This window comes from Pyxicephalus adspersus, chromosome 3 (genome assembly GCF_032062135.1).
Source record: "Pyxicephalus adspersus chromosome 3, UCB_Pads_2.0, whole genome shotgun sequence".
NCBI lineage: Eukaryota > Metazoa > Chordata > Amphibia > Anura > Pyxicephalidae > Pyxicephalus > Pyxicephalus adspersus.
In genome coordinates this window covers 147,022,084-147,040,934 of record NC_092860.1, presented here as the reverse complement: position 1 = coordinate 147,040,934, position 18,851 = coordinate 147,022,084, and the positions used below count along the sequence as shown (strand labels likewise).

The following is an 18,851-nucleotide window of genomic DNA, read 5'->3' as shown; positions in this document are numbered from 1 at the left end:
ATATTTGTGAGATTTCCCAGGGGGAAAACAGAAATTGTATATATGTTAGACATTTATAATTAGGATTTTTTTAGGACCATAGTTTTACTTTAAATTAAAAAGTAGCTGAAGTTAGCATTTTTGTGTAAAAAAATGTATTTTGAGTTTTTCCGGAGCTAGTTGTTGGCACTGGAGTGAATAATGGGCTCACATAAGCAGGCATAGCCCAGTGTTAGAAAACATGACTGTAACACATTTCAGGTTAGCTGCTTAGATTATAACACTACTCTTCCAATAAAGCAGCTATAAAGTGGTAGACCAAGGACTGGTTGCACATATAAGGTAGGCAATGGTCATTATAAGAAATCAAAATAACTTTTTCTATTTTGTTGTTGGAGATGCTTTTCACAGGTTAATTTGAAGAGTTTGCCATTTCTGAGTGGATGCAGCTATTCAGAGAGTTTTGCAGACTCAATAAATGTGAATTCATTTTTTTACTGCCCTACGGATTGGCTGGGGCTTGCGTCCAGCTCAAACAATTGCAGATATTGCGTGGCTGCCAACTCAAACAGCACAAGCCCATCTACCACCTGGCAGGCTCAGAGATAAGCCAACAGGAGGGACTCTGACCCAACAAATGTGCGTTCCCATTGGTTTATTATATTTCACATTACAATGCTTTGAGGATTTAATTGTCATTATATGCTGAACATGGGCCTGAATGCATTTCTAGTTTGCAGACAAAATTATTTTCTATTGTAAGGTTTACTTTAGAAAACTTTCAAGTGCCTTTTTAAGAAATATGTTTTTAGTGCTGTTATTGTTGTTATTGTATTAGGTATTGTATTGTGTAATCGTTTATGCAACTTTTTCTTGTCAATTATGTATGTTCTGCTATAGCAGCTGTTTAATTTATAACTACTTAAAAATAAATCATTATTTAATAACTGTTTAGTATGAACATTTGTATATATCCTAACCTTACAAGTCTTATCATGAAATGCTTTCTCTAAAGCTTAAGGAAGTACTGAGCAGTAGAAGCTGTGCCAAAAACTTAGAATACTTACAGTATATTTTAATGGTTCATTAAAACTCGCCCATTGTGCCCAGCTGCTTAAATAACCTTTGATGAAGATGGCTCCAGGTAGAACAGAAGGTAGAAAAAAAGGTAACTTCGCTCATATTTCTAAGTAATTGTCAGTGGATAATTACTTCTCCTGTTCATCTAATCATTTTTACACTTGTATTTGTTATTAGGTAAGTTACCAGTAAGACATAAGCCAATGCAAATAGGCTGTTGGCTGATGAAGCTCCAGTAATTGGAACAGAATCGTGTTCTTTTCGAGTGGATAAAAAATGTTTTAAAAAAAGGCTTTTTAGGATAATCACAACTAGTACAGAACATTTGGTGATGCATTAATTGCAAATACTTATGAAAAGCATAACACTCCAGCTGAAATTGCAGCCGAGGCTAGTGCTGTGCTGATAAGAATCCAAAGAAAATATTTTACACTAAAAGCACAGAAATAAAATGTTAAAGAGAACCAATCATGGCCTGTTAGATTATTTTGACTGTTCTGCTTTATATCAAGCTATAGTTATATTTAAACACAAACAGGGTAATTGCAGTATTCTGGCATTAGCCTCTTGCAATTTCACAGCAAAACTGAGAACGACAAGACATGGAGCCAATTGTGGTGACGAGAAAAGATTGTGCTGATAGCAGCCGAGTGAACAAGCAATAAGCGTATTAGCGAGCTTCTTCTTTTTTTTTTACTGTGGATTCCCCAAATAGATAAAGACAAAATGTATAAAAGTATATGAACTGCAGAAGAGAACATTCAGCTGTCCTGCCATGCCAGAAGGGGCTGTACTGTGTGTCAGGGCTTTGTAAATCTAAAGACAGATGGACAGAAATACAACTTATTTGGCAGGTAAAACAGCACCTATATATGCAAGTAACCTAGAAATGTAGCTGTGTGTCTGGAGTTTAGATTGAATATTAGGGTCAGAGGTCATATGAAGATTGTTATCTTATTGTTCTTATGCACTGGGACTGATTTATTAACGCTTTCCAAGACTGAAGAAATGACTATCATGGGAGAACCCAAAGCCCACTGTCTTACAGCTCCTAAGGCTACTTACACACTTGCACATGGTTCTTGTCCAATAATTGGCTTAGGGCCGATATCGGAAGAGAATCTGGCGTGTGTACAGCTCTCGTCGTCCATCATCCAAACAACCAACCTGGCGGATCCATTGACAATGGACGACGAACGATGTTAATGGAAGTGAAGGGGGAGAGCACTCAGCAGGGTGCCACTCCGTCTCCATAGAGCAGAACGGTGCTGTATGTACAGCACTCGTTCAAGCATGGTGCAGTAGTTTGTCGTTGGAAAGGATCGTGAAAGATCCTTTGCAATGACAACTATTGCACGTGTGTATGGAGCCTAAGAGTAAGCAATGGTATCAAATAACAGCCTAAAAAATTATCAAAACCATTACAGTTTTTAATTTACGTTAGGGCTAGCTCAGACAGGCAGAAAGGTTGCAGCAAGGTTGTGAGGTGGTTGCTCATTACATATATTCTATCAATTTACTAGGCAGAGTGGGAAACCCAGTATGTGTGCACAATAAGAAACTCAACCTCAGGGATCTCACAGGGATTGACTCCCTATGAGATGCTGTGACTGCTACTATTGCCATAAAAGTTCTGGGTGCACTAGCCTTTTAACCTTATAAACGGTAACCCCGAGTGTGGCTCGGGGTAAAAAAAAACAGCTGATAGCGGTAACCCCAAGCCACACTCGGGGTAGCTAAAAAAATAAAGGCTTACCTGGTCCCACTGGTGTCCTCCAGTGTCCTGCCCGTCCGATCCCATCCTCTGGCTACGCCTTCTTCGTTCTGTCCCCCGGTGATAGTGTTCCCTGGCAGTTCCTGGTGATGTTGGTGCGTGCGAGGGAGCTTGGCGGGAATTTCAAATAATTTTTTATTGGATTCAATACAAAATACCTGTATTGAATCCAATACAAAGTAATCATTACATATATTTATATTTATGCACCCTTGTTTTAACAGATTTTTGTGTTTTTATTTACTATTACTATTACTATTAAATTCATTACATTTATTAAATATTGGGACATATTTCAGTGAGTTATGCCTAAGAATAACAGGTCTGCAATGTAAAATAAAAATTTTCATACAAAACAATGTGCCGCATTTAGACATATAAATCCAGACAGAAATTAACCACCCAGGAGGTTAAGTAAAAGCAACCAAGTTGGTATGCCAAAGTGTTACTATTAATTAAAGTGTAAGAGAAGAAAATGAGAATCTCCATTTAGTAAAACACACAAAAGACATTTTGTGTTCCACTACACTAAAAAGGATGATGAGTGCAAGATGGGTGGGTGTTTTTTTATTTTTTTCTAGAAGCTCTAGAAGAGCACTCTTTTATTTCTTAAATGTATACTATTAAACATCTGAAGCTTAAAGATGCTTATCTGTCTCCTGTATGTCAGAGGAATCCCTGAGATGCGGGCCTCCAGGGTTACAACGCTGTTGGAGAGCTCATACCTGGCACACCACAACTCCCTTTATTAGAAGAAAATGAAACAGAACTTCCTGCTCATTCCTGACAAACTGTAAGATGAGAGCCAGACTTGGCACAACTCTAGATCTAGAATACCTGATCAGTGCTGGGGCTCTTTGGATTTCTTTTCATTATTAAAGTATATTGGCAATTCTAAATGTATTTACATTATCAATACATCTTTTTATTTATTAATAGCTGTATCTAAAGGGTAAAAGCATGGTTTAAAATTCCATAGGATAAAAAAACAAAAACTAAACAGCAATAATAATAGTAAAAAATATAATAAAAATAATAGCAATGCTGCAACTTTAACTTCAGCTTCTACCATGTTGTTCTAGTTCTACTAAATCAGTGTTGCCATATTTGTTTTTTCGAATATCTAAAAATATCATAGAATATAAAAAATATAAAAAAAAGGTATACTTTAGACTGGCATAGAAGAGTAACCAGAGGAATAAATGCATTAGGAAAATGATTGCTTTTTGCACTATGAATGTATCCCACCCTTCCCATTTCCTACTTTACGAATTATATAAAATTATTGTAGATGTGAACCCTAAATAAAAGACCTTTGGAATGTCCTGTATATAAAATACAAATGTCTTTTTTATTAAAATATTTGTTTTGATCTTTTGTTATCTCTCTGTCACTGATCTCATGCACCTTCTTTATGCTCATTTTCAGTCTATATGCACTTTAGAAAGAAGGGGCCAGGAGCCTACAATAGAAGATAGATAAGTGTAGGACCAGCATAACTGGGTGGGAAGGTGGAGCAAGGCAGGTTTATTGTGAAATGTGGGTGGGAAGGTCTAGGAAAGGTCAGGGCTAGGATAGCTGGAAAATAATATAATGGGTGGGGTAAAAGTTATATAAAAAAGTGTGGGGTGCAGGTCAGAGGGCTGGACAGCAAAGAAGAAGATTCCCGCCATCCCTTCTTATTAACAAAGTTGAGGTTGAAGGTAATGGCGTGGTTATAGACCCATTTATAGTAAGAGATCCCCTAAATGGTTTTATCTCATAGCAAGTGGGTGCTAATTGGAGTGGGGATAGTATGCACATTTCATAGTGTTCATTAAGCAGTGGAATTGCGCCTGGTCTATCAAAGCAAAGCGCGGATCCTTAGTTGCTGTGATGCCTTGGAGGACCTGTAACCTAAATGGGGTAATGTTTTAAGGTTAATGTTTGAATACTATGTTGCTATACCTCAACTCATGATAAACAAGAAAATAGGGTCACTGAGTTAAGAATTTAACTCACATAATGCTTTCCTAAACATACCTAAGTGAAGCCCAGACTAAATTATGAAATGTCATGTATACAGATTTTTAAATACTAATATTGTATCATACTATTACAGTATTGAACAGACACACACTGCCATCTACAGGTCTTTGCAAGCTAAAGCTATTTTTTTTCCTAATAAACACTTTTAGCTTGCACGTTTGTAAGTTATAAATGACCTAGGTATCACATGATTAGGGACCACTCACGTTCCCAGTCATTAGCAGGGGAACAGAGCTGTCAATAACTCCTATGTTTTACAGCTAGTATCTGTGCACAGTGTCAGATTGTAGCTTTCATAAGCATGATGTACTTTAATGTATCTCCATCACGGGGCAGAGTGTCAGCTGGAAGCTGTCAAAAGGATGACATAACTTAATGTATTCTCAGCAGAGTGCAAGGAACTTCCATCTACACACTGCAGATGCGAAAGGGTTAAAAGAGAGATTTATAAATGTATTCTTAATGAACAGCAGGAGGAAAGGGTAATATGTTATCAAATTAACATGTAATATTTTCTAAATGGATAAAGTGGCTGCAAAATTGTGGTCACATAGGCTTTTACTACTGTAATGGATTCCTAACATACGTATCTGGACAAGGACCGGAAACAATGAAAAAACAGTACCATTGGGCTCCAGGAAATGGTTATGGGAGGGCCATATAGTGAAAAGGACAGCACAGAGAATGTGGCTCATACATGAAAAAAGTAGATCTTCTTGACCGTGGAGGTTTTTATACCTGTCTGGAGTTTTTGTTCACACAGGTGGTAAGGTTGGGGTGTGTTTTTTAATTTCTCATGCCAGGAAACTGCTGCTACGTGTAGATTCGCCCGGTGGTAGCTCAGGTACGAATGGGGGCAGCAGTGAGCAATACTAGTACTACTCTCTGCTGCCAGCTGTCAAATGTGCAGATGATGGTTCTTTAAGAAGGTGCCATACACAGGGATCAACAATCCCTTAATCCCGAAGATAGTCTGAACCTTCCTCTTAGGTTTATAAAGATTTCCTCAATTTCTTATCTTTAAAATCGCAATTTCTTATACACATCTATATTTAGATGCAGATCCATATTTATATGTAGATATCATAAATAATCTTACACTGGACCACAGATAATAGATAACATATAGATACAACTAAGGAATGTAAGCACTGATGTGCCAGTTGATTAAAAAAATGGGAAAAAAATTAATTCAATCTATAAACTCCCCTATCCTTTATAAACCATCTTCAAATGATGTGAGAACATGCCATCAATGGAGTGTTTTGCCACCCCCTACCGAATTCACAATACCGATGATGCATTTTTTTGAGACATAAAACTTTAATGACTATAATCATGGCCCCGGTTTGCTGACCTCACCACCAGCACCACCATTGGAATAGTTAGATTTATGATCCTCTTATACCTATTAGGAACTCTCAGTAATGCATCCGTTTGCCTGCACGAAACCTTCTCTCAATATATAATTTGGACTGAACAAATGCAAGTTAGCAGCAAGGTAGCATCCTGCCGTGCCCGTTACAGAATAATAAGTATAATATTCACATTTTTATCTTCAATTCCATTGCTCTAAAAATAGAGATAAGACCCAAATGCATCAACTTAATTCGTTTTTTTTTCCGACAAAATCTATCCCCTCATTTATTATTTTTATAGATTCGACCCCATTAGAGCTGCACCTTCTATATAAATCTTTGCTCATTTTTGTCCTGCTGTTTTTTCATTAAGCCGCCGCTCCAACTCACATTAAAACACCTCATTCATGTATCATTCAGGCATGTGAACGATTACCGAATGTCTTTCAGTTGTCAGAGTAATGAGAGGAGGAAGTAAATGAGAAATGGAAGCCACTGTCTCTGGGGATGGACAAAGTGATTTTTATCAGGCCTTGTACAATATAATTGTGCCTTAAATGTGTAGCCCTTACAAAATAAATTTATAAATAAACACATAAAAAAAAAGTTTTAACACTTTGCTTGGCAGTGGGAACACTGAAGGCCCCCTGGCTTGTTTCACAGATCTTGAAAGGAATCAGGGAGAATTTACATTTCAGAATACATTTACTGCCTGGCCTTTTGAACCGGATTTAATATGTTATTTGCTTTAGTGGTTTTTTAATTCCTTCAGAGTGACAATAATAGTAATCCCTGAAAAGCTGTAAAAGCTCTAAAGAAAAATAGCTGGACTTGCACTTTGCTGTGTGCAAATGTATTTTCTTTTATTATTATGTTTATGTTTTCTTTATCTAGTTTTAATGACATGTAGGGAATAATGATGCATGAAAATCGAAACTATAGATAAATAGATAGGTAGACACCCAGCTATCATATCCATAAAAGCCCGAGGGACCTCTCATTGGAAACCAATTGGCCTGCCTATTAAGTATATATCTATCATTTTATTTTAAGTCAACTTAAAGATGTTTATTAAAATACTAGTTGAAACTGTTTTACCAGTCAAAATATTTGTACTGCTGGGCATGCATTCTTGTGATAAACACATCCTTGCCATACTTCCTAAGTGAGTTACCTCATTTTTCTCTATTACAGATAATCAACACAGCTTGTTCTTCTTACCCAAAGCATGCTGATTGGAGAGTAAAGAAGAATTGAATCTCTGATGAATTAATTACCCCTACAGATGCAGTCTTCAACGATTCCTCACAAAGCCCCCCATACTGGATCTTCAGTATTGTTCTTTGCACTTATGCCTTACTGCTGAAAAAGTTATTTAGTGATAGTCATTAGGCAGTATGACAAGCAGAACATGCTATTCTTACTTTCAATTCCCAAATGGTTCCATTAAAAGGTAAAAAAAAATCCAGTACTTTTCGGTATGAAGGAGTACAGAACTCATTTTCATTCCTTGGAATGAGAAACTGGTGCATAGGCATTGAAATAGTTGGGTGGAGTCCAGTGCTTTTTCTGGTTAAAGGGATTTTTTTTTGTATGGTGTGGTAAAATGTAAAGTAAATATGTGCTTTTGGGGTACATAGCGGCATTAAAGCCAAGCTATTGCTTTCTTGTGCATAAACAATTGGCATTGCACACATATGATCATATTTATATAATCTGCCTATTTATCACTTTTGCCAATATTCTAGAACTTCTGGAATAGAAAAGAAAATTTAAACAAAAATTACAAAGCGTTTATGAGATGACCGGATTATTATAAAGTTTACCCAACCAAGCTGCTAATTATTTGGAAATATTCCTAGGGGCAACCCATTCGTCAGGCCATATCAAGCCAGGAAAACTTAAAACTGACCAAAACTTTCAGAAAATAAAATGATATTCATGTTAGTAATGATCAGAAAGGCAAGTAAGAGGCGGTCCATACTGAGCTGGAGCTCCACTGAAAGCAACCTTATATTATTTTTACTCTACTAAACTACTAACTACTAACTACTAAACTACTAACCTTTCCATCATTCATCCAATAGGTATGACCTAGCCAGCCCGGGTGAAAACCATCGTCCCTTCCATAGATACAACTTAAATGCAGTCACCACGTCTAGGGACTGGTAAGCTGTCATATACACTGCCTGGCAAAAAAGTCCCCAGATAGGGCAGTGTTAAGATCAGGGGTTGCTTTAGTTGCCGATGTCTATGTTCGGGAATGGTATGTGACATACTGAGTATACTGAATAACCAGGTTGTTCCATTAATGGATATTTTTGAACTGGCATATTTCAGGATGACAATGTCAGGAATCATCGGAATTATTTTGTGAAAGAGTGGTTCAAGGAACTTAAGGCATCATTTTCACAAAAGGGTTGGCCACTCATTGAGAATCTTTGGGATGTGCTGGAGAAGACGTTACACAGCAGTCCAACTCTCTCATCATCAATACAAGATGCTGGGGGAAATAATGCAATCCTGGATGAAAATAAATGTTGGGACCTCAAAGGAATACCATCTCATATTTGTTTTACAAACAAAGCTATAGGCGGTCCAAAAGATATTCAAGAATTATATTTATATATGTATATATTTAAGACTTTTTTGGGCACATCTGTATTTGAAAAAATGAATCTTCTTGTCGATATTCTAAACTGCTTCTCACTTCAACCCACTTGCAATATTAACAAATTCCACACAGGAATTCACAGTGTGACCAGACCACATCAAGCACTGAGCATTAACGCTGACTAGCTGCACATGTACGTAAGATGAAAACTGTGTCAGTCACCGCAATGTGAATATATATGAAAGCAAGCGGTCCGGGTGACACCAGCATAAATCATGTGACAGGCAAATAGAGCTCCTTCAGGTGTGATGAATGTCCTGAAAATGTGCCGTGAATTTCTTAATGCTAGAAAGAACACATAAGTGATTATCAAGACTGATATCATGGCATTTTGTCAGCCAGGTTCTTTGTGCCTCTATGAATGGAATATCTGATACGAAGTGTTGGGAAGCTGCTCTGCATTACTGCCACTGGTACATGGGCTAAATGATTGAAAGTGGATACAGCTTTTATTTACAGGCAAACAGACGTGTGCTCCTTGCCTGACAGATTGCTGCCATAAATCACAACATTCTCCACGTGAAATGAGATGTTTGTCTATGAAATTTGTGGTGCTGACTTCCCCTCATGGGGGTTTTGTGATACTCGTCGGGCTGTCACATTGAATTGTTATTTTTATGCAATATTTAACATTATGATGGAAAGTGCGCAGATATTGGTTTGTTACTATGGCCTCATATTAACAGATTACCGCATCTCAAGGTAAAGAAGTGCCGAGGGATCAAGGATCCCATGGGGTCTTAGGTGTTTGAACACAAGAGAGCTGCAGCTGATGTGTGAATTGAATATTTTTATTTAGGTAGGTAGCTGATCTGAAAAGAATAAAAACACCTAATATTGGCCAAACAAATGTGTGCCTTGCACCCAGTTGTGATCACTACCTATTGATGCAGGAATTAATCCAACTCGCTTGTGACCATGTCATGTAAATTTATCCAAAATGGCCTTATTCCCAAACATAAATTTACTTTTCTATTAGGATTGCCTACCCTGCCTAGAAAACTCCTTGCTGAAGTTAACTATTTTGCTGTCATTGTTGTCGTTGTTTATTTCACACAGACTGCTGCTATTCTTACACTTAGAAGAGTTCAGAAAGTAGTTCAGTGAATAATGGTACTACAGGGTTGTACTTCCTGTGCTAATGGAGCACAGACACCATACAGGAACTGAAGTTTGTGTTACACAGCAAGTCTGCTGAGAATTAGCTGGAAATACACAGGGTAACTGCCTTCTTTTTTCTTCTCTAAAACATCTTTAAAACACTGTATTATTAGCACCATCCATCTATATATACATCAAAACTGCTGCCTCTCATTAGTCACTGGTTAGAATTTTGATTGGCCAGAACTTTGGACTCCTTCACCTGATTTTCTGAAGATCTTTTGCATAGCATCACAGCTGCTAAAAAAAAGGAGTTGCACAATACAGCAGAGTTTCTGAACCAGGGTTCCTCCAGAGATTTCTAGGGATTCCTTGAGCAATGAGCAATTTGTGGCTCCAGAGCCAGTTCATCTGACAACAATGATCTTGGCTATCTATATTGGTCACATTCCTCCTCCTGGTAAGAGACATTCTTCCTTCTGACCATATACTTTGAGCTGTGGGTATAATAATTATAGTTAGGGTTCCCTGAAAACGTGAAAGTTAGCTTAAGGCATTCCCCAATGTTAAAAAGATCAAGAAACACTGCAGTACAGGGTCAAGGTAATGAAAAAAGTACTAAGGAGGGAGGGCTATTTGGGGGTACTTTCGGACTTCTTTCAGACCTACGGTTGCAAACTATGTGGTTAATTGCTTCTGGGTGCCACTATATGTGCCCGGGAGCAATCCTAAAATTAATTGCAGAATTTGAGAAACACTTGAGTACGGTTCTTACTTCAGAAGAGAAGCAGCTGTATAGTTAGAAGCAACATGTCGCTTCCAGGAACTCTGCCATTGCTTGAAGCAACCACAATGTAAACACAACCAGGTGCAAATGCTTGCACAAAGTAGTTCCCAACCGTTGCCATACAGTTAAACTGTAACAATTGGGAGTCCAGTAGAGCATGCTGTAGATACAACACAGCCCTTTAAAGCGACTCTGTGCTGTACTACAGCTAAAAACTATTTGGGAAACTAGATAGCAGGTTTTTAAATGTGAAATTTTTATGCACTCTACTTTAGGTTTCTTGGTCACAATATTTAAAACACAGGTCCAAAAGGTTTTGTTCCTCACAGGTCAGATTAAGTGACACCAATGATCTCCCCTTCACTTTCATTGTGGTCATTCGTTGGTTGCTGCTGTAGATATGTCAGATTCTCGTTCAAGACGAGCCCTGAGGCAAGAATTGGACAAGAATCCTCTGACCTGTACATAGCCTTAGTGTGCCATGGGAGATCATCAGGTGTACCATGGTAAATTATCTAATTTCACCTAATTGGTCCGAAAAAATTATTACAGTGATACCTCGGCTAACAAGGATACATCATTCTGGCATCACAATTGTTAGCCAAAATCTTTGTTAGCCAAAATGAAACTAAAATACAGCTCAGTACAGCTCACTGCAGCTGCAGTTTGCTATCACACATGCACAAATGTATTTGTTAGCCCAGTGTATTTTCGTTAGCAAAGGACGAAACTCCGTGGAAAAAATGTTTGTTAGCCGAAAAATATATTAGCAGGGTCACTCCTTAGCCAAGGTATCACTGTATTTCTTTACTAAATAATTTGTCATTGTACGTCTATGCCAGCAACATATAATGACAGGCAAAACAATTAAATACCCATGGCAACAGATAGCTAATAAACCAGTGTATGTGACATTTTTTGTTTGGTGGTGTGCCGTGGGATTTTTCCAATGTACAATATGTTCCTCAAGAAAGGTTCGGAAACACCAATCTAGATCAGCCTTTCTAACATTGGGGAACCCTTGAAATAACTTTCAGGTCATCAGAGAACCCCTTCTATAATTTCTATACCCACAGCTCACTGTATATTAGTGCGGTGGTCAGTAGAAAGAATTCCTCCTGCATTGTTAATCTATGGGAAGAATGTCACCCTTACAGATAATCAAAAAGATCATTGGTATCACTTAAACTGACCTGTGATGCCTTAAATTTCAGAATTTCCAGACTAAAAAATTATGGAAAGGTGTAAACTTTATTTGGGGCTTTATTGATGTCTATCACTCCCTGCCACTCTGACTATATGGGAGGTTGAGGAGGATTTTCCCCAGCTAAAAAAACAACAGTTCTTTATTTTTCTCTCTGAATTCTAAAGTAAAAACTAATCCCCTTTTAACCTTGCTTATTATTATGTCCTTTGGTAAGCAAAAGACCTGATACATATGAACAGTAATTTCTCACTGGAGTCTAATTATTCCCCAGAAACATATACCTGCTGTATCTGTACTTGCCCTATCTAAATTAAATACAACACCAGCAGACATCATTGTCATACATATATTTATTACCATTTACTCACTACTCAATTTACCTTCTCTATCTCTGCACAAAATTTAATTTACATTTATCTGTTTTGGTTTCTCAGAATATTTTAGAAGCATTAGGCGTCCATGCAGGCCTGTTAAAGACCATTTAACTTAATAATATGATAGGAATAAAATAAAAGATTTTGGGAACTGGCATTCCCTTGAGCATTAGTAAGTGATTCCTGGCATGGGGAATTATGTTTAATATTCATGCAAGATAACTTTTAAAACACATTGGATCATTTGTTTAAAGGAGAAAGTGGAGCAAAACAGAAATGCATTTAGTAATAAACATAGCTGTAAGTGAATGCTATTAACCTTTGTTTTTTTTTGGGGGGAGTGTTAGAGTTGGTGATTGTTTAGAACAGGCTTTTCCAACCTTTTTATCTCTTAGGAACGCCTGACAAAACAAGGTCTTGGGGAACCTCTGCTAAAACTTAAATATTGGGGGTCAATGGAGGAAAAGTCTGCTGGCCAGTGGCACGATTGATCACCTCATAGTGGTGAATACAATTCCACCTATATAGACAGCTAAAAATCCTGCTGGCTTTACCAAGTGGTATTGGCCCCAAAATGCAAACATCACCAACTGGAAAGTCAACTACTTGAAAACAGCTGGTTCAGAATAACAAATAAAATGGAAATGCATGCTATTTTTTGAGTGAACACATTAATTGCCCATGCGGGGCAAATCAACAAGTTCACCTTCTTGTCAATCTTTCACCTTTTGGTTCTATGACCAAAAGTAAATAGAGGAAGACCTGTGTAAGGTTCAGGATGCAACGTGGTGTTAAAAACAAAAATTCCGCTTGTCACCATATGACTTGGTCAATCACCAAGGGCTAGTGCTGCCATATTGCAGAATAGGGACTTAGACACAAGCTCCCCAATAGCTAGGAGTCTTAGATTCTATTCTCAATCATGGTGGCCCAATGGAGCCATTGGAGGCCCAATAATAGTATGTGCTGCTGGCAAGGGCTCTAACAATGTGAACCTGCTGCTTTAGTTTTTCATAGCGTAGTTTCAATTTTTTTGTACCATTGGTAAATTTCCATTCACTTCCTGTCTTAGATATGCAACTGAACATAGGAGTTCATTTCTAAGTTAAGGAAACTGCTATCAGAACAGGTTTTACTATTGAATAACAAAGCTTCATGAAAGTAGTTCAAGGATAGATGATAATATGTAATTATCCATAGCAAGCAGCATCTTTATTTGACCACTTTGCACATGTGTAAAAAAACAGAGAATGGTTTCTATAGAGTACCTACCCTTTGAACCCCATGAGTGCTATTATCAGTCTGCACAACAATATGACATTATTGACTGTAACAATAAATCTAGATTCAAGGTCTTGCAAATTTCAACAGGGGTCCTGCACTTTTCTCAGTAGTAATGTAATACTACATATCTCTGGAACTCCCAGGATTCCACCTTTATTTAGACAAAATTATAAAGGTGAATTCATGACAATCAATTCAGCCTCCACTTGTCACCCTCTTGCCCATTTTTCTTTAGCTGTTTAGCCCATCCACCTCAAAGCTATCTGTGCTTAATCTCAGGAATTTTCCCTGCTTAGGAGGTAAGCGGTTTCCTATTGACATTTTGATCAGAATGTATAGTTCGTGATAACATTCTGTGCATGTCAGCTCAGTGATCTGTTAAATCAGAAAATTAGTTAAAAAAAAGGTGAAGATGCCAATAAACAAATAAACAAGGAAAGAGTCAAATATATATATATATGATATTTTCCAGTAAAATCTATAAGAATAAGAATGTAGCTATTTTTAATGTTACATTCCGAAATGTAAAAAACGTCCTTGCTCATTCAAGTTTGACTTTGGGCTGCGGAACTGACAGTCTGCCATCAATCAAGCTGATGAGCATTGCACTGAAAAGGTTGTGATCATGCTCCTTCACTTTGATTTATGTACTATGCCTTATTGCCTCTTGCAGACTCTCTTTGTAAAATTACGGGACACACACGAGTTTGAAGAGGGCTTAACAGAAAATAATAATAATAAAAAAAAATAGAAGTAAAACAGAAATTCCCATGGGCCTACAACCTTCACATGACCCTCCCTTACCCTTTTGTGCAATATCTCTGACATCTTGACAGATTTAATAGGCACCCAGGAGGCAGCAAAAGAAAAAAAGGAAAGATCCAAAACATACTCTCAGGTTTTTCTAAAAGGCTACAGAATACACAAAGAGCCAAGCATAAGCGTCCTTGCCAAAAGAAGGCGAAGCAACCACCATTAATCCTAATTCCCAGATATATAAAAATGAAAAGTAAATGAGGCATATCTGTGATTCAGCACTGAAGATCACAGTTTGTCTATAAATCCTTCACTCCAAGCTTTAAAAAAAAGAAAGAAAAAGAAATGAAAAAAAGAGCAATCATAGAGCCACGCCAAGCAAAGGGAAGCGAACATTTCCTTGAAAAAGGGGAAAAAAAAAAGCAAATTTATTAGAGATGCAGATTAAAGTTGGGATTACTTACCATAGATGAGTCTCGGCTTCCAGTGCTGAAAATAGCTCCTTCATTGCAGGAGGGGAGTAGGTCGAGGGAAAGTTGACTATCCCTGCCTCCAGTTATGACATCACCTGCTACGTCATAAAAGGTAGTGAAAGTGCTCTGCACTCCGGGCTGATTTTTGAGAAATACAGAAGAGAGAAAGAGTAAGAAAGTAAAAGAGAGTTTTTTTCAGGCTTCTTCAGAAGAAAGGAAAAAAATGTAAAAAATTTATGCAAGAGGCTTGTAAATATTGGAGAAAAAACATGAAACATTCTATATTTGCCTATATATGCATGTATTATTAACTGGTTCTTAAACTAAAAGAGAGATTTTGTGCTTTGAGATAAGATTTTTTTCTGATGGCCAAAAACAAACATTGGTACACAGGTTCGGCTCCGTTTACTGACTCTTCAAGAGAAGCCAGAGATTAGGGCAGAGCATTTTGATCACTTTTTGAGGCAGCCGGTGATGTCATTGCTAAGGATGGGTGAATGTATTTTGCAAAATTTAATCCAAGGAACCAAGCTTTGGGTCTTTTTATGTTTTCGACCAAGATTCACATAACTGTCACCAGGGATTTACATGTTTCCAATTGAAATCCATTAAAAAAATTACATTTTAAGCAGTGTCTGAATCTTGTCTGAAAACATTTATAAATGTGTCCAGAAAATAAATAAGATAATAATAAAAATAATATAATAAAAATAATTTGACTTAAAAAAATCATGCATAGTCATAAAAAACAAATAGATAAATAAATAAAATGAATACATTCAAAATCTATTCCATATGAATAATCAAAACATTAACATAAAACAAATGAACATATGAATGTTTTTTTTGCATGTGTGGGTTTCATGTTTGCGTATATGTGCGTGACACAAGTATGTTATCATCTCACACACAACTTTCTCTTCTTTGTTTGTTATATATGACATTCACCCATCCATAGTCAGTACACAGCAATATGGTTAGCAAAATAGTCTCTCTTCAATGTGAAATTATGCAGAAATGAACAGTTATATAAACATAAAATTAATACACACAAAATGCAATGAATGAACAAATATATTGAATTAAAAAAGAAGATGATTTTTTTTTTTTTTTTCCAAAAATACCATATGATTTTGTAGATAAAAAAAAAAAAAAATTTTTATATAAAAAAAAAAAAAAAAAAAAATATATAAAAAAAAAAAAAAAAAAAAAAATATATATATATATATATATATACACTGTAGTATTTAAAGGAAAATTGTATTACCAAAATATATATTATATATATATTTTTACCATTTTTTTAATTTCTGGAATAAACACTGCACATGGATATTGATCACAGAAAGTCATATTTCATATTTTTCAGTACAGTACACACAGAAAAGGACATCCTATACATTGTATATTTTCACCATTTTGTTTATTTATAAAACTTTATATATATTGTCAGTCGGGAAGGGCTAAAACTCCATGCCCCTTGCTTTTATAATTGACTTGCTTTTTCCAGTATAAATGACTTGCTTATTTCAGTATAAAAAACATAGAAAAGAACTATCTAAAACACAAAATTAGGTGGGGTGTGTATCACGTTTTGCATGTAATTCTTCACCTGTAAAAAGACAATAGCAATAGCAACAATAGCAAACAAGAGCAATAAAAACATCTCAGAGAAGTCCTATCTCATCCCTGCTCTACAAAAATGTGCCCCTACCTGTCTCTCCATTTTACCATCATTTCCTGCCCTGATTAGGAAAATTCCCTGAACGGGAACTTTCAGAAGAACTTTTTTCAACATAAGTGAATTTTTCTTTAAATAGAACATTTCATTCCAACAAATTTTCTGTATTAGTAAATAAAATCAAGTGTACCTTCATTTAAAAGCTTTTGCATTCCATATATAAGACATAATCAGGAAGGAAAATAACTGTTATCATGTATTACGGTAAAAACTTTTTACTTTCTTTTTATAGTTTCGAACACAACTTATTTTTTTATGGCATCTGTAAAACCCGCAGTCATAAAATAATGTTGAACTAGAAGTTATCTATTACTTGATGGTACGCATCCTATCATCTTCAAGTTGCAAAATTAATTCTTTGACCCCCTACATTAAATTTTTCCTCTTCCTACACAAATCACTTCCTCTAATGCACATTTCTAAATGTTACATTTTAAATATACAACTTAACCGTCTTAAAATACAACTTTTTAAAACTGAAAAATGCAAATAAGATCAAATAAAAAATAAAGAATGTGACTGCAATAATTTCTTGAATGTTAGGTTTTATAATCTTGTATATTTGGATAATGGTTGGATATAAAAAAATGTATTTTTTTAATTAATTGTAGGCAAATGTAAATATTGTAACAAAGATACGTGTCTATTTTTTATCCTATTCTATTCCTATACAGGGCTTGATTTGCAAAAAAATCACATCAGTGAGGTGAAACTGGATTTTATATAGTAAGGTCATACGGTTGGCTTAGTGGTTAGCGCTCTGGCCTTTGCGGTGCTGGGTCCCAGGTTCGAATCTCGATCAGGAGGCAAAGTGCGAGGAATTTGTATGTTCTCCCTATCATCTCAAAAACATCCAAGTTAATTGGTTTCCTCTAAAAATGGTGTTGGCTATGATAATGACTGAGGGACAGTAAGTGACATGACTATAAAAGTTGTAAAGTGCTGTGTAATATATATAAAAAAGTTAATAATAATAATGTTAAGTTAAAATATAACAGTGCACCAGTTCCCAATGACAAAGCTTGTCCCTTCTTAACCCTCTTTAGTTAATTATTTTTATGCTTCTGAACCTTTTAGTTTTCAGCTAAATTACTATATACAAACCATTCTCCCTCCAATAATTTAGCTAATCCAATAACATCATGGATCCCTGGCGATGACTAGGGGCAGGCTCTTGTCCTGGACTAGTGGATTAGTGCTCTGGCAACAACGTGTGGGCATCATATACAATCTTGGAGTAGGGCCAAGGGATTCACAACCAATGGGGCAGGATTCACAAAAATAATGAGTAGAATGAGACTTGTATTCTGCATGAAGAGGTCACAACATCTCCAGACAGATCAGGAAACTAAGGACAGAACCGGAATGTACAGATGTTGAGTAAACCTTGGACATTTTTTTAAACATGCGCTGGTAGTCCAAAATTGTTTAAAAACAATATTTGGGGATTCTACTTGAACTTCCAATCATGTTGATGTTTTCTCATTTTTTAAATTCCTTTTTATTTTTGGATGTATGATGTATTACATTATTTTACTACTTTGGTAAAACTTATCCAAAATCATTTCAGTGCACTGAAAGAAAAAAATGCTAATATCTCTTATTTAGTGTGGCAGATATATAGAGTACAGTTATGTCATAGTAATTATTCACTAAGCAAAGTGAAATTGTTCAATTCTGCTAATGTACTATAACAGTGGTCGCCAACCTCTCTGACCACTAAATCCATGGAATCTGGACCGTGAATGTGCAGGGAGCCGTGTGTCAAAGGGGAAGAAACTTCCTCTAGAGATCTCATCGCACCTCCTTGCAAAATTCTGGGGGTAAAGTAGCACAGGGCTGTGGATACAACTTTTGTCCTGCTTTTAGCCCTGAGCTACTATCCCCCCAGGATAATCAGCAAGCAGGTCTGATCCTGCAGTGGGAGAGTGGGCGGGTTGTTTGAGGGACAGAGCCACGGACCACCAAAATTTTATCACCGATTGGCGACTGCTACTCTATAAAATCCTTTTTATCCATTTTTTTTAATTCTCTTCATATATTTGGGTATTTAGTGTGAACACAACGCTACTTTGACAAGTTAACTGAGTTGACATAAAGTTTATGTTCCCAACACTCATTCAAGCTGATGAAGCTTCTTGGATGAGTGGTAGAACATCTTCCATGTCATTCAACAAGTCCAGCCGATCAATGGTTTATCATCACTATAGTGAGTGTTGTCTGCTCCTTTGATAA

At 36.5% G+C, this 18,851-nt stretch overlaps 1 protein-coding gene across 1 annotated transcript in view; it reads right to left on the bottom strand.

The window, feature by feature from the left end:
• Positions 1–18,851, bottom strand: part of CTNNA2 (catenin alpha 2) — a 1,156,022-nt gene that overhangs the window by 18,060 nt on the left and 1,119,111 nt on the right. The window contains exon 17 of the mRNA XM_072406902.1: positions 14,867–15,013. Within this exon, the coding sequence (XP_072263003.1) occupies positions 14,867–15,013 (147 nt within the window). The remainder of the gene's footprint in view (positions 1–14,866; positions 15,014–18,851) is intronic.